Consider the following 23,996-nt stretch of genomic DNA (forward strand, 5'->3'; position numbering starts at 1 on the left):
CATGTCTCGACCGTGTCTCCGCGCAGAGTACTGCCATCGGCTCTGCTACCTGCCTCGTCAGCATGCGACCAGCCGGCTTGAGTTGTTCGCTTTTGAACTTCTGGCAGACTTCGCAGCACTTCACGTTCTTGGCGGCGTCGCGGAACATACCCGGTCAGTAGTACCTCTGGGCCAACCTATACAGTTTTCCTCGGCTGTGGGATCATCATGGCATTCCTGCAATACCCTCTGCCTTTGACCACTGCCACACATAGCTTCCAGGGGATATAGTCCTCGTCGTCCGTCCGGTGGCCCAAATGCCTATACTACTGCCCATTTTCTTCCATGTAGTCCGGGAACTTTTGCTGGCTCTTCAGCGATCCTGGCATGCATACTCGCGACCCATTTGCAGGGGGACTCGGCCGCCACTGCCTGCTGACAGGTCTCTAGAGGATGCCTCGATAATACATCGGCCCGACGTTAAGTTTCCCTCGTCGGCAATGAACATCGAACTGGAATTGTTGTAGTTCCAGTGCACGGACAAGCCAACACAAGGGCAGTCGTCAAGCTATCCTTCAATTGACCCACTGACTCCTCCTGTTCTTCACCCCATGAGCATTTCCGCCATCTTTAAGAGCGCTTTAGCGGCTGTACCTGAGTCGCCAAGTTGGGAACGAAACGCCTGTACCATGAAACCATCCCGAGACACTGCCGCAACTCCTTACAATTATTTGGGGCCCTAAGGTTACGTATCGCCCCCACCTTCTCCGGATCGGTACGTATCCCATCCCCGCAGATGACATGTCCCAAATAGACCAACCTCTCCCTGAAGAAGCTAAATTTCTTCCTATTCAGCCTGTCATTGGCCGCCCTCAACCGGCGGAATATCTTTCGTTGCCCCTAGAACCACGATATTGTCTAGGAGGCTCCATCTCCGGCCCTATTATTGTGTCCAATGCTCGCTGGAAGGTCGCACACGCTGAATGCAATCCAAACGGAATCACCCGCCATTAGAATAGGCCTCTTTCTGGGACTTTGAATGCCGTGCATTCCTAACTATTGGCTGCCATCGGTATCTTTAAATACCTGTGCTAAAAAATCTAGGGTGATTAATCCGGGGGACAGGATATGCCTCCGGATAAGCGTCTGGTCAATGCACATGCGCCACTCGCCAGTCTTCTTCTTGACTAAGACGATTGGGGTGCTGTGCAGACTACGCGACGGCTCGATGGCACCCGTCTGGATCAGCTCACCTACCTTGTCGTCGATCACCCTCTGCATGGCCGGATTCTTTGGATAATATCTTTGCTTCAATGGCTTGTCGTCCTTTAGCCGGATCCTGTGCTCCGCGATGTGCGAGAATCTCTGCAGCCCCTCAAAGAGTGCCAGTTCCAACTCCAGGAATTCCCTTAGTTCAGGGTCCAGATCTGCCGGCCACTCTGCCCCCTCTGGGCTGGGTTCACCCTGTGTCTCGACTTTTCCGTGCACCGCTCCGACTCCAGATAGAGTTCCATGATTGCTCCACTCTGGCAGCTGCTCCCGACTCCCTGCGTCCGTGTGGATCCTAGCCATTGCTCCTAATCCCTCCGTTCCCTTGCAAATTTCCGCCGTGCCGCCCTCAAGACCAGCTGCAGCTCAACGCGCTGCTTTTTGGGCTCCTCATGCGCCGAGCAGGCACTGCCGTTCCCTGACGCATGATACCTTCTTTCGGCTCGTCTGTACTCTGTTGCCTAGCAGGTGCTCCCTTTTCTTGACATGGGAGGCCTTACTTCGGTTTCTTCTTCGTGTCCTTTTCCGTTGGTTGCCGAGCAGGCACTCCCGTTTCCAGACGCGTGAGGCTGTCTCCCGGCTCTTTTCTCCTCTATTCCCGAGCAGGTGCTCCCCTTTCCTGACATGGGTGGCGTTCATTCGACTCATCTCTCATCCCACGACCCGCGTCCGGTGCCACCACCGCCTCTAGGACCAGTTCCGCCTGGCCGCAGCGTATGGTGGAGCCCATTGCACCCAAGAAATTTATTCCCAGGACAACGTGGTCTAACATCAAGGGCATGATGAGCATCGACATGCTGATCACGTTCTCCGTTATGACGACGTCTATCCATAATGCCTTCCCTAATTCGAGCGTGGACCCATCTTCCAGACGAATGCGTGCCTGCAAGTCCTCCGCTCTTCCCCGAATCGCGCAGTCTTCACTCATGAAGCTGCGAGTGGCTCCGGTGTCGATTGTTGCAGGCATCGTTCGCCCACCAATTTCCACCGTAGCGACGATTCGGCTCCCGTCCCTGGTCACGTGTGTGTCGGCGCCGACCCGATCCTGGCTTGGCCGACGCCGTTGCCCGCCTCCGTGTGGCGAAAACAATCCTGGCTACTCCTGCCCTGGTTCCCACGTACCCAGCAGAACACGACTTGTGCGTTGGGACACTCCTTGGCGAAGTGCCCCTCCTGTGCACACCTACGACATGCTCGCCGCGGATCGTACTCGGTTCGAGCCTCTTGGCTCATCATCTGATGGGCGCTCCGGACTCGCTGGGAATAGACCGGAATAGGTTGAGGGGGGACCGTGGGCTGTGCTATTCTCCCCCATTCTGCGCTACACGGACTCATGGCCACTTGACTCACTGACTTGCTTCTCGAGTGTTCCGGCATCTGCCTCGAAACCGTCTCAAACTCCACAGCCATCTGCGTCAGCTGGGACAAGGTGGAGAAATCTTGCCGTCGCACGTAGAGCCTGTATTCGGGGGCGACATTCTCGTAAATTCGGTGCAACTCCTGCGCCGGCTCATATCTGACGTGATGCATTAAACTCCTCAGCTCTATCAAGTATTTCTTGAATTTCTCCCACACGCGTTGCCGGCGGGACCGGATTTTGACCTCAAGCCTATCGAAATAGCGCGGAGGCAGGAAGAATTCCAAGAAAACCCTCCTAAACAGTGACCATGGCACATCCCACAGCCCACTACTCAAAAACCAGCGACCCATATGTGATGGGCCGCTCCTCTAGGTCCTCTAGGAACCCAAGGGGGTCGGATCGGCCATCATACCTCATACCCCATTTCCAAACTTGGTCCGGAATGTTTGCAAGTGGCCTAACTTCGGACTGAGGATATGGCCTGGCAGTATAAGGAACACTACTCCTTTCTTAAGGGGTTCGCCCTATCTCTCCGCCGTTGTTTGGCGTGCTCGATCTCTTCTGACGTTACAAGCCTCCCCTACACCCGTGACTGCTAAGCTAGGGGTCAGAATCTGTGGACGCTCGTACAGTTGTGAACTGCTCCTCAGGTCGGGCTGCGATTTCTAGCGCGGCCGTCTGCCAAAGTCGGGTGGGATGTCCCAGGATTGCGGCTCTATTGTTTTGTCTAACTTGGCAAGCCGATCCCAAATTTCACGAGAATGGCCGCCATCCTGCACGTAAGTGGATACTTGATATGTATATGCTATTCTAGAAGTTACATGTCAAGTTTGGCGACTCTACCTCCTATTATTTAGCAAAATTGCGCAAAAAACAGGATTTCGATATCGATTTTTATATATTAATTGGAAACGGGGCAAGTTATCGAATTTTGGAAACAAACTGCGCATGAACTAGGACGACCTACAGCTATACCCTTTTTACCCAATTCCAAGGGTAAAAATTACATTTTTGTTCCCTTTAAATATTTATTTTCCCTTTTTATACCCATTTTTAATGGGTAAAAAGGGTATAATGTGTTTGTGCAAATGTATGTAACATGCAGAAGGAGGCATCTCCGACCCCACAAAGTATATATATTCTTGATCAGCATCAATAGACGAGTCGATCTAGCCATGTCCGTCAGTCTGTCCGTATGTATTAAGGCAAGAATCTCAAAACCTATAAGAACTAGAGACTTGAAATTTTGGCTATAGGTCCTCCTAGTGCTCGCGCAGATCGAGTTTGTTTCCGAAATTCGATAACTTGCCTCGTTTCTGTTTGTGCACGTTAAGACGGGGTTTCGGGAAATTCCACCCGCAAGTGTGGAAAAATCGCGAAAAACGTTTGTATGTAACTTTTTTGTTTACCATCCGATCGGCCTCAAACTTATTTCCAAAGATCTTTGTTCAAAATCATTTGAAGGGTGCTTCACACTCTTAGGAAAATCCATTCCTCCTTGGTGGAAATGGAGGTCAAAGATTTGGTGGGTGACGTTTCGCGCTTAAATTCATTTCCAGAGATCTACAAGAAAAATCATTTGAGACGTGTATCTCACTTTTCGCAGAATTCAAACTTATTCGGGGGGAATGCGAATAAAAAACTTTTTGGGTGAAATTTTATTTTTTTCCCGATTTACTTGATACTTATTTGCAAAGCTCTACATAAGAATAAAATGAATACGGGTTTCAGCGGTTTGGGAAATTCCACCCGTAACTGTGGTAAATTGGCGGAAAACGTTTGTTAACCGTCCAATCAGTTTCAAAATCATTTTCAAAGCTTTTTGGGGGTAGTATATATATATATCAAGTATCTTTCATTTTATAGCTATCGCCACCTCCCCGCTACAATCTCATATTTATAAATCAAGTAAAAACACCAATTTACACTGCCCACCAATATAAACCATAATTAAATGAACTGACTTTTTGAGAATACACAAATATTCTCGTTCGTTTTTGACTTGCCTTGTATCAGCGGCAGCAAGCGCAAATTCCAAGAATTTCTGTACACACACAGATTCATGCACGTCTGGTTTGATTTCTTTCAACAGCATTGCAATTGCGATTGTATTGTTTTCTGTGCTGCTACTTTAATTAGTATTTTACTCATTAAGATTAAATAATTGGTGTTGTTGTTGGGTAGAGGCGGCTGCAAGTAGTGCGGTATGTTGCGAGTTCAAACCCTACCGACGAACCTAATTTTTTATTTTTTTTTGTTGGTGTGGCTGTTGATTAGAGGCGGCAGCAAGTAATGCGGTCAGTTGCGAGTTTGAACCCTGCCAAGGGAACTTTTTTTTTTTAATTTAACTTTATTACTACTAAAGCGAACGAGTGCGATGGTGTTGGAATAAGAGGATACCCCATAGTCGGGAGCTCCCGACTAGAACTTCTTACTTGTTTTTGTTTTTGTTTTTATTTTTGTTTTTGTCTTTGGCTTTGTCTTTGCCTTTTATTTTGCTTCTTTCTCTTTTTTAATCCACAAAACTAAAAAAAAAAACGCACTTGATGTTCTTTTAATTTTTAATCGACATCCATTTACCTTGTTTTGTACTTCTCTGTTATTATTGTTCACTCCGTTTTATTTATTATTAAACACACCCGTTGTCATTGCTATCGCCGACTTTTCTGACGAATTGTTTGTGTTTGTGCTTCAAACAAATCGTAGCAAGTACTACTTTTATAGGGTAGGGCATGAAATACATACACACAAAGCCGGGATTGAGCACGCAGGCGACGGGCTGGGTCCTCGCGCCATACACACTACCGGGCAACAGCCTCAAACCACACACAGCCGGGATTGATCACGCAGGCGACGGGCAACAGCCTCGAACTACACTCACTTCCGGGCAGCAGCCACGAACCACACACACACCACACTAGGTTAGGAAAGGGTTATGTGGAACATCGGATAGCCACGGTACTCGAGATTAATGTTAAATTTTGATAAAAAGAATTAGGGTTTCTTTTCAAACGTTTCTTTATTCTTACATTCTACATTCGACAGTTATTGTACACTCCTCTGTCCTACTTCCCTATGCAAAGGCCCTACCGCACAGTCCGGAGCCCTAGCGCTCCGCTGTACACTCAACGTTTTGTCGCTCGCTTTGACTTCTGCGACACGCGTCTACTCACCCTGATGATCGCTCCAAAAGTGCCGGCACGCTTACAGGCGGGCCGTGCGCTTGCCTCGGCCGCTCAACTTCGCCGCGAGCTTTCACAATTTCGCTTCGGAGCTTTCGCTCTTCGCCGCCGAAGTGAAGTTGCGCTCTCGAGGATGGTGTTGAACAACCGATCAGCAGCGCACGGTTGCGACCGGCGTTTAGATTCAAACTTAAATTATGAGGGGCTCCTTGCCTTTATCTGACTTCAATTTCACGATTCGGCACCTTGCCTTTAACAACCCTTACATACTATACATTGCTTATATACTATACAATTATGTTATAGCCTTTAACTAGGATTATAAGCTGTGGGGTGGCTGGCTCACAACCTTAGTGGTGTCACAACTATAGTATCGGAATTAAATAAGGTGTGACGGATGAATGCACGGGCATTAGACAGATGGACATAGCATAACTAGATCGATTAGGCTATTGATACTGATCAAGAATTAGAATTAGAATACCAATTTACCTATTTTCAATGGGTTCAGGTTACAATTATAGAACTTTGTTCTGACACAGCACATGGGTTAACCCTTACAATTTGGCTTTTCACAACAACACGTTATAATTCAGTTTTATTTATCGAATTTATATAAATAGTAAGATTATTTGGCTGTGGCTCAGAAAAGGTTCTTCGCTTCGCTTCGATCAACAACGAACAATTGTGTTATAGAAGAAGATATGCATTTTTATAGCAGCTGTGACAAGTGCAAGAGAAGCTTGCCAAACTTGTTTACAACGAACGGCTGTTTCGCTAAACTAAGATTACAACCTCTTCTTATGTTTACATGAATATTTGATTATGCTGATTGGATGCGTTTGAAGCCTGATTTTCAACAGAATCCTTAGCAGAATCCTTCAACAGAATCCTTGTCTGCTGCGCCAGACACAGCTTGTTTACTGCTCTTCGGATGATTCCAGCCATGGTCTTCAGATCAGCGATGGAGCTGGACTTTTTCACATTTCCATGAGAATGAATCTCCTTGATTTCATCCCACAAGTTCGCTCTCTGCACAACCCGAAACAGAATCCGAGGGCCGTGATGAATGGCTGCAACAGTGAGTCCATGATGCCTTTTACGCTTCATGAACTCGTTCATATAGCCGAATGTGCGCTGCATAGAGCCAAATGAGTTTGTGTGCTTGCATCCAAGAGTTAAATCCGCATGTGGAGAATTACGGATCAGTACTCTTTTCCTCAATTCAATGGTTGGAGTTTCAGGCAGACAGGACGCCGGCCAATTTAGGCGACCATCTAGTAGATACGATGGGCCATGAAACCAGAGCCCCGATTGGGCTAGGGCGTCGGGAACTATGCCTCTAGAATGAATGTCAGCTGGATTTCTGTCCGTTGGAGCATCTCGCCACTCCATAATGGCGGTGAGCTCTTGTATGGCAGCCACACGATTTGCCACGAAAACATTAAATTTGAAGGGCTCATTTCCTATCCAGGATAGGACTACGGACGAATCGCACCAGCAATAAAACTGGCTGACAAAAATGCCTGTGCGCTTGACTTCATGCATCAAATTAGCCAACAGCTTCGTTGCACATAATTCCAGTTTTGGGACAATCAATGTTTTTAACGTCGCAATTCGAGACTTGGAGCAAAGGATGCGACTTGTGGCTACAGAATTTCTGGCCACCTCGTAGATGCAGGCTCAATAGGCCTCCACACTTGCATCGCAAAAAAACCACTCTAAGAAACGATACATGCCGAATGTTGCGAAAACTGCTGCATAGCTCCCACCAGGTCGTATCAAGTGCAATTGGCAAGCGTTCATCCCAAGTTAATTTGTCCTTACAAAGCTGTTGAAGAAAGATCTTTGCTTTAGTTATGACTGGTCCCAAAAGTCCAAGCTGATCATAAATCCGGGCAACAATAGACAGAACTGAGCGCCTGCAGGGTTTAACAGTAGAATCTAGAACAGAAAATGAAAATAGCAACTGGTCGATCGCTGGATCCCATACCATAAGACCAAGGACCTTGGTGACATCGCTTCCATAACCGACCTTCAAGTACTGTTCCCTATCTTCATAAGCTATTCCATCGAGGACTTCTCTATGACTGGAACACCACTTTCGAAGCATGAATTTCCACGAGACAATATCCCGATCGTCTTACAGATTTTCTTTCTGGATTCAGCACCTGAGTTGGCTCCGGAAATGAAATCGTCAACGTAAAACTCCTGCTTGATGGCATCCGATCCAATTGGAAATGCATGACGCTCATCAATGGCCAACTGATGCATTGCGCGCATGAGCTGAAATGATGCTGATTTAGTCCCATATGTCGCTGAGCCATCAAATACAACACGCAATTTGGTTGTGGTACTGTCTTCCTTCAAGACGCAATAATGTGGGAGGAAGTATTTACAACAGCTACTAAATTCTGGACTTACTCGGGACATTTGATTCAGATCCAGAAACTCTCTGATGAATGCCGAGTACTGATCCTTCCGATGCGAATTTCCACTTAAGACTGAGATATCGACGATAAGCCTGGCCATAAGACTCTCCTAGAAGCTCTGCACAGCGCTTCAAAGGCAATCGCTCTGAATACTCGCCGGATGGTAAGCGAGAGAAGTTATTGGCAAAGTGCTGCTTACATTTCAACTCTTCCTTGCTGGCCTTTACCCCAGGCTCTTCCAAGCTCTCAACTTACCAAAAACGCCGAACCAAATTATCCATACGAACGTCCAACTGACCAGCATCGCTATCAGGAGTGAGGCTATCACCAAAGGTATTGCGAGGTATTGCGCAGTCTCTCAAGATCCCCGGTTACGACCTAGCCAAGGCGAGTCTTCTGCATAAGAGGTAATCCTGCCACAAGCATAATTTTCCCAACAGACAAAAGCTATCGATGTTGAAGCTAGGCTGGCTGTCGATAATTGTTGGAGCCACAAGAGCATCAAAGGTAGCTGAATAATCTGAGGATTCTGACTTCATATGAATCCTAACAGCTGACCCTTCAGTAGAGAAGCTTGTGTCTCCGAGACCCGTGACAACTCTCGACGACCTGATTTTCCTTAACTGAAGTTTCTGTGCGAAACGTGATGTGACCATGTGCAATTGAGAGCCTGAGTCCAATAAGGCCCTACAGGGAAACAAGGAACCAGAACTATTTTTTACCATTACCACTGCAGTGGCTAAGTGCACAACACCAGACTGAAGACCTTGGCCAGCAAGAGAGGTAGTGGAGTGAGAGTGTGTCGAAGTGGCGGCGCTCAAATCAGACGATGTTTGTGATGGTGTCGACGCTTCAGCTTCTGGTGAAGTAGCAAAATGTAGCAGGGTATGATGCTTTTCTCCACAAGTACGACAATGACTACTACTGCAAGACCTTCCAAGTCCCTTCCTAAGGCAGTTATAACAAAGGGCCAGTTTCTTAACTTCTTATGCCGAAGGGATGGAGATAAATTTCCGAATTTACTACATGTGTAGATCCCGTGACCAGATGCATCACAAAAACTGCAGCCATTTTGGTAAATCTGACTACAAGCACTCTTTTACTGGGGTTAGTATTATGATTGGTGATTTGGGATGACATGGCATGTTGCACGCTCTCCAGCTTTTGACAACGCCTTTCCAGAAATGCGAAGAGCTCATCGGCTGTCGGGACATTGTCAATTCCTGTGGCCTCCTCCCACTTGGTCTGAGTCTGGGTATCCAGTTTTTGAAGCAGCGTCTGCACTATTATGCATCCTGAGATTTGCTCCAAACAGCCCAAAGTCTGCAACGCATGCATATGTGAATTGACCTTGGCCGAGAACTCACGCAGTTTTGAAGCCGACTCCGAATCTACCCTCTTGAGCCCAGGAATCTCATTGATGGGTGCCTGGAAAACAAGACGTTTGATACTAAATCTTCTATTTAGAATAGTCAGAGCCACACGATAATTGGCACCGGCAATCTCCAACGATTGAACCGAATCCAACGCAGGGCCAGACAAACATGAGCGCAGGTACTGCAACTTTTCAAAATTTGACAGCTCGGTATCCTTGTCGACGACTGACTCAAACAGCGCGATGAAATTCTCGCCAAACGCTAAATCGGAACACCAAGAATGTTTAGTTGAAGAACAACGCACAAGAAAAAACGCGACTAATTGTGCAGCTGCTTATGTACAAGCGTGTGTATATAAGCTGAGCCGGCGAATGACCGCACAAAAGGGAGAGCGCGAAAGTCGCCTAGCGGCGTCTATGTAAATATATGCGAACTTTGGTAGCTGTAAATTGTCAGCTCAAACAGCCGTTTTGCAATTGCTTAATTATAAAAAGATACGATAATGATGCTGCACCTGAAAAATGGCAATTTTACTTTGGCAATAGATTTCATTTGCTTGTATGCACTGCAACGTTACCATTTTTCTTTTGATTTCCACAATAACTGTTAATTTGGCATTCACTTTCAATTAAAAATCTCGAATGAAGAAGAAAAGAATTGCAGGTAGCTAACTTAGTAATTCAATGGAATCGATATTTATATGGCTCCAATAAGGGGTGCTTAAGCAAAACGCGTTGTGGCAAAGCGGAATTGAGCTTGAAGTTATTGATACCGATAATCATGAGTAACGTTAGAAAATAACAAGTACGACGACGAGACGTAAAACTGCATCGACAACAGGTAATTTTAGCAAACTTAACTTTGAATGCTTAATAATAAACTAATCATTCACGATTATTAAAGCCTGAATAAATGCCGGGAATAGTCGGGAAAAGCCGTATAGGAATAGATTTCGGGCAGTAAAGTGCAAAATGCAGCTATTACTGTAATTGTTTTTGTGCAAGTGTATGTATCAGGCAGAAGGAATCATCTGGACCAGTCGTTACAGTCGTTCACATTTGATATTCAATATAGGGTTGATTTTTTATCATGAAATCTTTCTTCAGCTGATTCGACAATTGTAACTTGAAAAATTCCTGTAAAGTGACTTTACTTGGCAAAAATTTCTAACAATTGGCTTCTGTCTGAACAGCGTCAAGATTCTGATATTGTTAATATTGTGAATAAATGATGACATCGCAAAAACCAATGAGTTGAGAGCAGGAATACTTTATCGAAAAATACAGCGAAATGATAGAACTCGATCCCTGTCAATCAGCAGGGTTGCATTCGGAGCGATCGTGGAACCATTTGGTGGAGTTAGTGGATTGTGCAATCTTGGTGACTCTATTAGCCACGAAAGTCGTCCATTTGCAGATCTCTTGCAGTAAACAACTTTCTTTTCTCAGAAACTGCGCGAGACCGTTGGACTTCGAATATCCCAAGTTGATGTGGTCAGGATTCTTGAAGGGTCACGTAACTATATATCTGGGATAAGACCCCTTTTGCTGGTGCGAGTTTGGTTCTTTTCGCATATGGAGTCTGAATCTTTTACCAGTTTGGCTGGCAGGACTTCCATCTAACAAAAATTAGTGAGAAGAGATGGCTTGACTTAAGCCGGTCACTTCTGTGCGAACTGGATGGCAAGGCAGCTTGATCATGCCGTGTAATAAGTGCTCAAATGGCAAATGTTAATAATAGCCGTGCCTAGGAGCACACCTGGTATGGACTACTTTTTTACGTAATAACGGTTGCAGCGGGAGCTTGAGGAAGGCTGCCACGATGCAGGAGTGTGTTGTGGCGACCCTTGCCATAATTATGTTGACTCGTGCAATCTTTTAATTGATGCCCTCTTGCGAAGCGGTTCAGGCAGAGTTTTTGCAGTTTTGTGCAGTTTGATCTATCACCAACAGACATCTGCAGAAAACAGGGGCACAAGCGCAGTGGATGGATCTCCTTTGAGCAAAGTTTGCAAGATTAAGCCTAAACGCTTACCTTGGCTTCAAAGGAGTTAATCCTTTTTGCAGGAGGCTCCTTTCGAGCAGATCTAAAGTGGACCTGTGCACTTGTGCTGGGTTCATGCCCTCTATCGCCTCTAGAGTGCGATAGCGTTCTCATAGGTCGTTTCACATCGGGATGTCAACCTGGTTGTGCAACGACTGTTCCCACAGCGAAAGTGTAAGCTTGGGTTGCTTAGAGGCGCACAGGTAAACTAGAAGGCAATCCCAGTTCACAGTACTTATGCGGGAGTGATCAAGAGCTGTCAAGCAACTTTGGATGAAGCTCAGTAGGTTCTTAATATTAGCTCCTGCCTCCTGCGAAACTGACTGAAGATTAAAGAGGACGTGGAGTTGGCTGTTTATGAACAGCTCTTTAGGTTCTTAAAAGCAGCTCCTGCTTCCTGCGAAACTGACTGAAGATTAAAGAGAACGTGAAGATGGCTGTTAACTAACAGCCTCTCATTCTAAAATCTGTCAGTAAGTCACTCCAAGCTGATGTGAAACCATCATTTGCGAGAGGACACTTGGCCACGATTGTCTTCGCTACCCCGCCTGTCTTTGAGTTGTGGTAAAATAGTTTTTCGACCTCTGTTAACTGTGGATTGGTTATAAAGACTGCTGTGAAAAGAAGAGTGGGCCGTTCTAAATATTCCAATATAAAAAATGTCAATCTCCACGTGAGGAAGACTGCAGCCTCTTGGCTGTGGACTGGGTGCAGGAGCCGTGATCAGGGCGGTTGCGCCCTCTACTTGCTCATTACAAGTAGAGGCACAGCGCTCATAAACAAGCAGTGGTCATATTTCGCTTGCATGGCTTATATATCTTGCACGTTCGACTCTTCTTGGCTGATAGCTTTGGAACAGCGCTCACCCTCCTGCTCGACCTTGCCCCAAAGGGCACAGACTTAGTCTAAACGGACATTAAGATTGTAGTTAAGTCTTGCCTCGAACTGACTGAGTCTGTCAGTCACGGCATTGAATTCGCTTAGCGCTATTTTTTTGGTGCTGGAAAATTTCCGACCTCCTGCACGAGTGGTTAGAGGGCCGGATACCGAAATTGTCGGACCTTTAGCGGACACCCTTGAGGAAGTTGCTTAAATAGCTAACTTTTCTAGAGAAGGAGTGGTTACCCTTTAAACGGTAGATGGCGAAGAATATTTTTTAAGGAGGGTGCGGAAGTGATGTTAATCTTCTGTGCTGTGTTGATGGAACGGAAAGTCGTTGCTTAGTGCAAGTAATTTTGCAGAGGCTATTATAAATTTAAAATTGACTACGTCACTAAAAACACTTAAACATTAAAAAAAAAAGTGTAACACCAGAAAGAGCCATTTCTGTCCCCATATATACATAACTCGTTTTCAACAACTGGGCCGATATAGTCATGTTGCATTGTTTGTCTATATGCTAAATATTTTCAGTCCTCTTATGATTAAACTTAAACTGTTTTTTAATGTGGTCAGTACCGTGTGTCGGAGGCGGCTTGATTATCTTGTCACCTTCGAAGCTATCGGTCGAAGTCTGACTTCTTGAACAAAATTTTATTTGTTTATGAACAGTTAGAAGTGTCACGATACCCTTTGTATAAAGCGGAAATCATATTAAAATCGGACTACTGTTTTGAAAAGTTCTAATTGAAGTGTTGCGAGCCAAACGAACGTGAACACTGCAAGGTTTATGTTTGGCCCCTGGGCATGTTGCTCCCGTTGTTAATAGATGCGTAAGTTAATAGAAACGCAGTAATACAAGTGTTCTGTACGAATCATCTCAGAATCCTACTGCGTTTTTTTTCCTACGGCCTATCTACTCTCGACAGTAATGAGCATAAGGTTTAAGTAATAGCGGCAACAAGCCAAAAACGATGTGCCTGAACATTCACAGGGCAAAAATACATACTCTCATAATATTATTATTAACAAACGATAGCTTAATATGTCCCTTAATAACGTCCCTACCCTCGTGAAGACGGTGGCTGTTTTAGCCACTGGACGAGTCATCAGTCGTACTCGATTGTCATCTGCCATGCGAACACATGCGCGTTGCGAGACTTTTTGGTCCAGGCTGGGTCGCATAAAAGCACTATATCACCATGGTGTATTGTGTAGTCAAAAACGACCATTATAGCCGCGCTACACGCCACTGCTTTCTGGGGCGCATCTCTCGTCTGGCTGCTTGGGATACTGTGTCAGTTATATTGGCCCTTAAGTAGATCGTTTGGTGCTAGAGGGGTTTTCTGATCCACAGACAGCGATAGATGGGTAAGCGGGCGAGAATTAGCAACATCGGTAAACTCTCCAATATATGTTGCTTTGGTGCCACCTCCTTCACTGTGTGGCGTAGCACTCTCTTGACACACTGCACCATCATTCTCCAGACTCCGACTTCAGCTGGGTTCGCTGGATATTTAAACTCGAGTATGTCTTGTAATTTGCGTAGCAGAGATAACAGGCTTTGGCTGCGCAAATCGGTGTGGCGTTGAGTAACTAGACCGTGTGCCACTCTAGTTCCATATTTCCACTCAATGACATCGGTAATGTTTCACTCAAAATTACATTACACTTGACATTGACACTCCACTCGAAGTACAGTTTAACTCAAACTTCGACTCAACAACTGCACTCCACTCAAAGCTCCGATCAAAGATGACGACATGTTAGATATACCGTCCTGGCGGTATTGTTCATTTAAACGGCATATACTTGACCAGTTTTTGACCTCTGTAATTCGTGATCAAGTGCAGCGCTCTTCTTCATCAAATCCACGACTTGCATACTTGCTTGGGCTTGACCCTCCTGTGAATATGCTGGGTTTACCACTAACTGCCGCGCCCAAAATGCCGACAAGCTGTACACTTGTGCTCATATCCAAGGTGTGGCGCGTTTACAGCGGGAACATGCAGTTTAATGAATTTTTTGTTTGAATACACTTATGATATGTGGCGACGCGTTTAAATATTTTCTTTTTATACCCTGAACCCATTGAAAATAGGTAAAAAGGATATTATGTTTTTGTGCAAATGTATGTAACGGGCAAAAGGCGACCCCATAAATGATATGTATTCTTGATCAGCATCAACAGCCGAGTCGATCTAGCCGTGTCCGTCTGTCTGTCCGCCTGTCCGTCCGTCCGTCTGACCGTATGTATGAACGCAAGGATATCAGAACCTATAAGAGCTAGAGACTTGAAATTAGCTGTAGGTCCTCCTTATGCCAGCGCAGATCGAGTTTGTTTCCGATATTCGATAACATGCTCCGTTTCCAAGTAATCGATAAAAATCGATATCGAAATCCGGTTTCCCATTTTTATTGGGTTCAGAGTATACAAATTTACTAGTGCTAGTTTACTAGTTTACTAGTGTTAATGGACAATGGACTTAGTAAAAGTTACCTCTTTGAAACCAAATATTTATATCGCACATTCAACAGCGTTAATTTACGGAGCCCCAAAATTAAGCCAAATTACAACCCCAAAATGGGGATTTTCGTTAATAAAACTAGTTTGACCTTCTATATAAATATGTTTATATTACAATTTTAGCGTCCTGTACTGATATTCCGAAATTAACACAAACCGTTTACGGATTTTTGGATTTCACAACAACTATTGGAAATACAGTTATGGTTTTCTCTCCACAAAGCTCCCCTCAATTTGGTAAGTATCCAAAAGAATAAAATAATATATACCTATAATTGAATAGTCACGATTAATTTATTAATACAAAAAACTTTATTTGTAAACATGAACTACTGAAGTACTTATAATATGTGATGTTATTTTCAGATACTAAATAAGACTGAATTATTGAATAAAACCTATCGCTTATTAAATCTCGGCTGCGAAATCAAAAATAATTTTTTTTCTTGGCATAATTTCCCTCTTGATCTTGCTTATGATGTAATTTTTTAAGCATATGCATATGAGCCTGCGGTTGAGCTGCATTGGCAAATTTGAGACTGTGGGAATAAATGTGGCCAATGTTTATGTCTGGATTGCAAGGATTGTGCATTTACGGGTTTGTTTACAATGTTGTTTAGATGCTTAATTTCTAAATACTTTTGTACTCTTATATGCTATGGCATTCTTAAATGGTATATGTATATAGTGTGTTGATATATGTGTGAACGATCTGTTTACTGTGAGTACTTGTAAGATACTGGTTTATTCTTACGAATTCTAGGTCTTATGCAGTTGTACAATATGAGTTTTTACCGAGGGTCTAAGTGAGACTCGGTGTCAAGTGTTCCTGTGTGAACATTCTGCGGAGCCCGACAAAGTTGATGGCCTGCAGTTTTTAAGTTACAGTTATTTTTCTTATCAGAAGATATACAATAATTATTACGACTAAAATTAATACAATCATGAACGAATAGACACGTGGTGGAAGTTTAAATCTTTTATTTCAACGTGGTGTTCTTTTAATTCTTGAACTTAACTTAGTAGCTTACTTAATAAAGAAGTACTTATCTTGGTTGCTGTTAATGGATCCCACATAACTTTGAGTATTTCTTTTACTTCTCCTATGTAAGAGGGCATAATGGTTTCTTGTCTTTCTGATTGCATTTATAATGAGTTTATGGTTTAATTCTAAATAGCTGGGATGGTTGCCTACTGAATAATGGTATAATATTTTGCCACATATGATGAGTTTATTCTGCATAAAAATTCCCATTGCCTTAAGCAGTGTGTAAGTCTCCTTAATTTCTGTATTTGAATTCTGATGTCTACCTCTGACTCTTAATATCCCATTTTGATCTAATAGTGGGTTTATTCCTAGTATTTTACTCTTTGTTTCAATTTCTTTTTTCTGACGTATGCAATTTTTTTCTGTGATAAATTAATTTGTCTGTTCTTGCTTGAGTAACATTATATTTGCTTTAACTCTTTTCCTTAACTTTGTATCTTCCATGCTCAGTTTGTAATTTCAATCTTTATTTATCAGACATCATTTTAGCATGAATAATTTTACTACAACTGTAAGTGGGCATAGCCAACTTAATGGACCATAAATCTTTGCAAGCGTGGATAATACTTGCCATTTTTTTATGTTTTCTGAGCCCTCTCAATTGACCTTAAATTTGAATTCGTCTTTCAAAGGTTCCCACTGTAGTCCCAATGTTTCTTTTTTCCATTTACTTCTTTGTTATAGGGCATACAAATAATCTTCATTCCAATTTGATCAAAGTCTTTCTTCATTCTTTGAATCAGTTTCCATCTCTCTAAGTTGCCTATTACTCTTTTTAGATGATATTTCACTTACTTGACTCCGGCCTCCCAAATACGTCCGAAGTGAGGTCCTGCCGGCGGGATAAAATGCCACTGGTTTTTTTTAGTTTCTTCATTAGCTATTACTTTATTTTCCTCAGTATTTTCGACATGTTTTTTTTTTGTCGTGTGCCTATATGCTAATAAGCGGGCACACTTTGGGAACTATTCTTGTGGAACTTCCATGCTGTAATTTTATCTTTACTTCCCTACTTTATTGTCCTTTCCTCTATCATATGATGCATATGTAAATACATGCAGCTGTATTTAAGGCTTCATTATAGTCTGTAACCATCTTGAGATTCTTATTTCTTTTAAAAATGTTAGTTTTTGTCGCCTTTTAGGAAATCTTGATCTAGCTTCCTTGACGCACCTACGAAATTAGTTTAATATTCGTTGGACTCGACGTTAATTCCTAGGTCCACATACTCTCTTAAGAAATTTCTATAATTTTCCTTAAGCTGTGTATTTCTTCTGCATTTATTATCTGAGTTTGAAAACCGTGCCATCTCTTGTGGTCTTGAGTCTCCTAACTCTTTTTCTTCCTTAAACGGAATGGTTACTTACTTATACTTACCTTCCATCTAATTCTTTTGCTGTTTCAATAAATTTTTTTTCGTAGATTTCTATTTCTGCATCTTCTTTAACTTCCTCTCCTATCTCCCAAATTCTCTCCAAATCTGTATAATGCCCTGCTACCTTGCAAACTGGGCCATTTTCCGAAAATTCCTTATTGACTTTCGGTTTTTCTCCTCGTCCTTCAATGAGCATAGAGCACTCAACTTTTTTAATAAATGCTTTAATGTGCTCTGCTGAATCAGTGTTGAGTACTGGCAACTCTATAAAGCCGGTTTAATTGTTCGGAAAATATTTTCCGTTTGTTTTTATAATACTTGGTTAACAATTCCCAAGTCGCGTTGAAATTTTTTGAGGAGCCTTTTAGCAATTGCGACACCATGCATCTTGCTTCTCCTTTTAATTCCGTTCTTAAATAGTTAAATTTAAGAGCTAGACTCAAATCGTCTCTTGATTGAACCAACTCTGTAAACAGTGGGTTATACCATGCAATGCAGCTTAAGAATAACAGTGGTTCAAAATTCTATTGTTGTGAATATGTCACTATATATATATATAATTTTTTTTGTCATTGCAAGGCGATCTTGCCGCTGTTTTCGCATGGGTGCGCCAAAAAGCGATCTCTTATTTTATTGTTTATGTGCTTTACAAAATTATTTGTTATGAAAGTATTTAAAAATCCTTAACGTGAAGTTTTTGCTTGGGCCTAAAGTTTAGAAGCGCAGACGGTGTGGGTAGTGCTCCCACTACCCTTCTTGAAGAGTTTGCCCTCTGGATGGTCCTTGATCACCTTCAGCAGGGTTCTGTCGATCTCCTTTTGCAGTCTGGTCTCTCGACTCCTCGTCTTTTTCGGCCTTAGCAATGGATATTGCTACTAGGTTCTTCCCTCGGTCTTTCGCGCTGCTGCTGCTGCTCTGGCCGCCGGTTGCCTTGCTCCATATTCCTCAATGGTCGAAAAGATGATGGCTTTGCTAGACTTCTTGTCCTTTAGACCACGGAAGTAAGCGTCGTTCAGATGCTCAGACCCTACCTCTTTTTGCACGCCGTGATGCTTCTTGTCTTTCAGGCGGTGCAGCGCGCGGTGTTTGTATGTCTGGGCGCAGAATACCCCTCTGTTATTCCTGCGCTGCTTGAAGATCTTGCTGTTCGCTCGAACATTTTGCTGGTCGGCGTGCTGCCCCGCTCGAACTTCTAGTGGTTCGGCGTTCCGGTTTTCGGCACTCCTCGAAGGCCTTTATAAACAAGCATGCCGTAGTGCTGGCTCTGCTCGAAGGACCAAAATGTGAACGAGTCTATTCACTGTGAGTACTTGTAAGATACTGGTTTATTCTTACGAATCCTAAGTCTTATTTACTAACAGAGTGTCTTATTTTAGGTCTGCTGACGATGCAATTTCGGCAGCAGTGGTCATAAACTATTGCTTTTAACTAGGGTATCTTTCTCACCCTTGCTACTTATTATTTTAACATGATATTTCTTAGCGTAGGTCACTCTTAGAATCTTAAGCGACCTCATGTGCGATATCTGTTTTTAATGCTGCTGGCTGCAGTTGTACAATATGAGTTTTTACCGACGGTCTAAGTGAGACTCGGTGTCAAGTGTTCCTGTGTCAGCAACATGGTTGTTCAGTCCTTCAGTAGTGATTCTGATATATGATAAAAACACGGATTATATGATGTATTGTAAATATAAGACAATAGTTCCAATTTAGTTTCATTATTATTAACGAAATGTGTAATCTATTTTTGTGTTGGTAAATAAAATTGTCCCCAGATGGACAGAGGTGTCAAATGCTTTTACAATATTGTTTACCGCTATTATTATTTCTCAATCTATGCAATTTTGGTCTAGAAATGTTTTTGGCAATTTCCAAGTTAGTCATATATTTGGTTCTACATTGTTTATTTCAAAATGTTTACGAGTTTTGATGTATGAAAGCAAGGATCTTAGAACCTATGAGAGCTAGAGACTTGAAATTTTGGTAGGTCCTAATAGTGTCCGCGCAGTACGAGTCTGTTTTTAAAAATCGAAAACTTACCCCGTTTCCAAGTAATCGATAAAAATCGATGTTGAAATCCTGTTTTTTTTTTAGCAAATCTTTTTAGAGTTAGAGCACCAATATTGACATGCAGTTTCTTGAATAGTATATATATATATATCATGTATATTTCATTTTATAGCTATCGCCCCCTCCCCGTTACCACCACATAGCTATAAACCAGGTAAATTAATCATTTGGAACTACCCACTAATTGAGGTCACAATTTTAATGCAATTGGCAAATTGCAAGAATTTTTGTATACATATACACACACTCATTCATGCGCGTCTTTATTGAATTCTATCAACAGCATTGCAATTGCGATTGTATTGTTTTCTGTGCTGGGTGTATGTTTTATTTTATTCATTAATAGCGGGTATACCTTTCGACTTGCCCGTGGTCCCTATACAATAAATTTTCTCAAAGATCTGTGAAAATGAGTTTGAAACCGATCGGACGGTAAACAAAAAACTTTCCTACAAACGTTTTCGGCCAATATACCACTGTTGCGGGTGAAATTTCCAAAATCATTGAATCATATATAGAGCTTGAAAATAAGTTTGAAGCTTGAAACTTAAAACTTCACCAACAAATCTTTGCAATTTTTACCGAGGAACCTTTGATTTTGCGAAAAATGGGAAAATATCTCAAATGATCATATAGATCCTTGGAAATTAATTTGAGCGGTAACTGACACCAACAAAATCTTTGACCCCCATTTCCCCAAGGGGATATATATTCCGAAAACTGTGAAACACCCATCAAATGAAGTTGAAGAAAGATCTTTGAAAATGAGTTTAAGGACGATCGGAAGGTAAACAACAATTTTCATACAAACGTTTTTCACGAAACCCCATCTTAACGGCACCTTCATCACATAAGGTAACTACAGTGAAAATTTCAATTTCCTAGCTTTTACGGTATGGGCTCTCAGTTGAATACCAATCAGCCAGCCAATAAGTCAGTCAGTCAGTCAGTCAGTCAGTCAGTTGGGACAAACAGTTTTATATATAGATCGAGATGAATAGTTGGTATGGATGTTGAGTAGAAACGGTGGCAAGTAGTGTGGTTTGTTACAAGTTCTATTGAAGGAACGGTTTTTTTTTTAAATTTATTTATATTACTGCAAAAGCAAACGAGCTTGTAGCGCGAGCTGCTTTTAATGTTGGTAGAAGAGGATTAAGAGTATCCTCTTGTCGGGATAAAATTTTATCAAAGGAAAAATTAACTAATCAGTGTAAAGCACAAGAAAATAAATTAGATGCATATGCTTTAACAACTAAATCTGATTTCGTATTAACATTTTAGTTTGAGGTAACAGGGTGGTTTAAGCGTGTGTAAGGTGTGTATTATGTGTGTCTGTGAAGAGTAGAGCATTAACAGTTGATTTTGTTATTGTAATTTAGTGATAGCTAAAGTAAAAGTTGTTATTGCGTATGTTGCCACGTGATGGCCAACGAATGCAGCTGAGCAGCGCCAGGCGGTCGTTTCGCAACAGCACCTGGCCAGAGGCAAAGCAGGCGCACACGCTCGGCAAGCGTCTACACGGTGCTTTTGTGTTGGTGTTACGGGCGCTGTACGTGCACTGGACAAGGTATTAACAGCATTCGGGTTTAGAGTGGGCGGTGCGGAGGTGGTGTATCGTATCTTATCTAAACCACGGATGCTGCAAACACTCTGCAGCTGTGGAACGCTTGGCCGGATCGAACTCCACATACCTCAGCAGCACGCTTTATACGTCTATACCAGCACATCCATCCTCAGGGCTTTAGCCCGGTTATGTTGCGCAGTTCACCATTTCGATTGAACGTCTGCTGTGCATACGTGCTCTGGAACACAATTTGTCGTGGAATGGAACCAAGCAGCTCGACTATGTGTGCTAAAAGATCCTCATTGCTGTAATGCGGGTCAAACAGAAAATCACCGGTGGCCAGCTCAAATTACATGCAGGCGGTGATCCAGATGTCCGCCCAAGTCGCATTGAACTTCCGCGGAGATCGGTCATGTTTTTGTGCATTCCTGTGTGTGTGTATGTTCAGTGCATCACAGGCAAAAAGCGAACACTAACAGTGACAGTGACACTAACTAAGTCCACCCCAGGGCTTAATAAACAATCCGCGCCCTTAGAGCTCGAAAAATTAGAATTGGCAGCCAAAGAATATAATCATTTAAAATAAAATTGTTGTTTATTTTACAAAAGTGCAACCGCGTGCGAGCGAGACCAAGCTTTAGCTAAGCTCAAACTGCGCTCAGCTGATTGCCTAAATTCAGCCGTAGTGTGTGCGTATGTGCTCCAAGCCCGGACCACCATGCCCTTTTGAGCAAGACTGCATCCAGGTTTATAAAAGAACCGTTCAAGCCCAAAAAGGGCGCCGCTAAAAAAAATGAAGTTGGTATTCTCTGCCAACAACAACGTCGCTAATGGTGTAGATGAAGATGATAGACCACCGCATACTCTGCACTCGCAAAGGCTAGCCGGCAACGAACGCCGAAACAGAAGCATGCCACGCACCTGCAACTTACCCAGACGGCGCCCCCCAATGAGCGCTCTTCCTCTAAGGTGCCCAGAATTACTGTGCCAGGCATCGTTAGCTTTGCCAGTTTCTGTTCGTAGGCGCGAACACCTACACCGTAAGAGCGCTCAACTCTGGCGACTGCATCATCCAATGCCGCAACTCGGACGATTACCGAGAGGTGGCAAGGCACCTTCGCGAGAGCAGTTGCGTGTTCCACCACCACCAGCTGACAGAGGACCGGCCATACCGCTTAGTGCTAAGACACATCCACCACGAGATCCCATCGCAATTTGCAGACAAAGGGCACCTCGTTGTCCGAATATTTGCCCCGCGTAGCAGAGTCAATAACGAGCCACTCATTAAGAGATTTGGAAGCAGCTGGACATGACGGCAACAACATATTTTCAGTGTGGAAGCTCATTAGAAGCATTAAAAGGCAAACCATTTTTACCTCCCTGATCATGGATCACTCTGGACTATGGCTCCGATCGGACGAGGAGAAGGCCTATGTGATCGCTGACCACATGGAGGCGACCTTCACGCCCTTCCATTTCGCAGATGTCGCACAGCCCCGTAAAGTGGCTGAATCATTTAATGCGCCACTACCGATGGCTCTCAGATGGCTGCAGAAGACACCTGGATGCGAAAAGGACAACAGAGCAGCCAAGGCACTCCCATAATTAATAATTTTCAACTTTATGCTCAGTCTTGGTAACTTCCCGAAGCAATGGAATCGTGCAAAAATTATCATGATCGCCAAAGCCCGGTAAGCCGCTAACACAGCTCGAATCTTACCGCCCTATAAGCCTGCTGCCGACGCTTTCGAAAGTCTTTGAGTGACTCCTGCTAAGTCGACTTCTGGAGCTCGACGAGTTTACTGGAGGCTTTTGAGCAGAAGCAATACTGAGTCGGGGTGTTTCTCGACGTCACACAGGCGTTTGACAAGGTCTGGCACGATGGCCTTCTATCCAAAATCAAAGCCCTAATCCCTGCGCCATATTTAAGCATCCTGAACTCATTTCTGGTAGAACCCACCTTCAACGTGGCCGTTAAAGACCAAAGGTCGGCTATAAAAGGCATTAAAGTAGGTGTCCCACAAGGCAGCATCCGACCGATGCTGTACACGCTGTACACGATAGACCTCCCCATAAGTTGGACAGCTAACTGGAACGTCGCTGTGCCAAGTCCGCTTGCGTCACTTTCACGCTGTGCCCAGACAGTTGCCAGGGGCTACGATTCGATGGAGGAACCATTGAGCACACCAGCTCATTTTGCTACTTGGGCGTCCACTTGACCCGAAGGCTCATATGGGGTCCCACATCGCAGCAGCGAGAGCAGAATGCTTAAGAAGGCTTGAAAAGCTTGACTGGCTACTAAGTCCTCAAACCAAGCTGCATGTTTTTTACCTGCAGGCCATCAGCGCCGAATCACGTTGTCCCACTTGTTTTTTTTTTTTTTTTTTTGGATGTCGTAATGAAGTATCTGGTATCTATTTTGTAGTTTTTGCTATTACATTGCGCGTCATCAGGTTAGCACACCCCCTGTCGTCAGTGGATTAGGCTCAATTTAACCCAAACCGAAAAAGCTAAAATTTTAAAAAAAATTTACGTGGAAAGTCTATTCAATTCTCTGATAATAAAACAAAAATGGTTATTCTTATATATTGATATATTTTTTTTTAAAAAGTGTTTTGAAAAATAACAAATAAAAAAGCAGTTCAACTTTGGTCATCAGCTTATCATCCAACTTTTTTTCAATTTTTTTAAACTTTTAAGTCATTATTTCAAAACTTTTACATTTAATAATTATTTCAATAATAATAATTTATTTGAATAATCTACATTTAATAATAATGCATGTCCCATAATAGGAGATGGCTCCCCACACCATCACGCCCCCGACTCGACTATTAACCCGATCCAACTGGTGTTCTTCCTTACGTAGATCATGGAAGTAGTAGTTGTTCAC

At 43.3% G+C, this 23,996-nt stretch overlaps 2 protein-coding genes across 2 annotated transcripts in view; one reads left to right on the plus strand and one right to left on the minus strand.

Annotated features, from left to right (window-relative positions):
- Positions 1 to 1,035: 1,035 nt before the first annotated feature.
- LOC135435339 (uncharacterized) lies at positions 1,036 to 1,551 on the minus strand. Its single transcript, XM_064692348.1, has one exon. It carries the CDS (start codon positions 1,549 to 1,551, stop codon positions 1,036 to 1,038), a length of 516 nt encoding a protein of 171 aa, XP_064548418.1.
- Positions 1,552 to 14,993: 13,442 nt separating this feature from the next.
- The window catches only part of LOC135435340 (uncharacterized), a 40,208-nt gene continuing 31,205 nt past the window's right edge, over positions 14,994 to 23,996 (plus strand). Inside the window, exons 1-2 of the mRNA XM_064692349.1 lie at positions 14,994 to 15,009; positions 15,171 to 15,284. Of these exons, the coding sequence (XP_064548419.1) occupies positions 14,994 to 15,009; positions 15,171 to 15,284 (130 nt within the window). The remainder of the gene's footprint in view (positions 15,010 to 15,170; positions 15,285 to 23,996) is intronic.

Source organism: Drosophila montana, unplaced genomic scaffold (genome assembly GCF_035044405.1).
Source record: "Drosophila montana isolate Dmon_TW-CO22-7 unplaced genomic scaffold, ASM3504440v1 contig_3559_1, whole genome shotgun sequence".
In the NCBI taxonomy this organism is placed as follows: domain Eukaryota; kingdom Metazoa; phylum Arthropoda; class Insecta; order Diptera; family Drosophilidae; genus Drosophila; species Drosophila montana.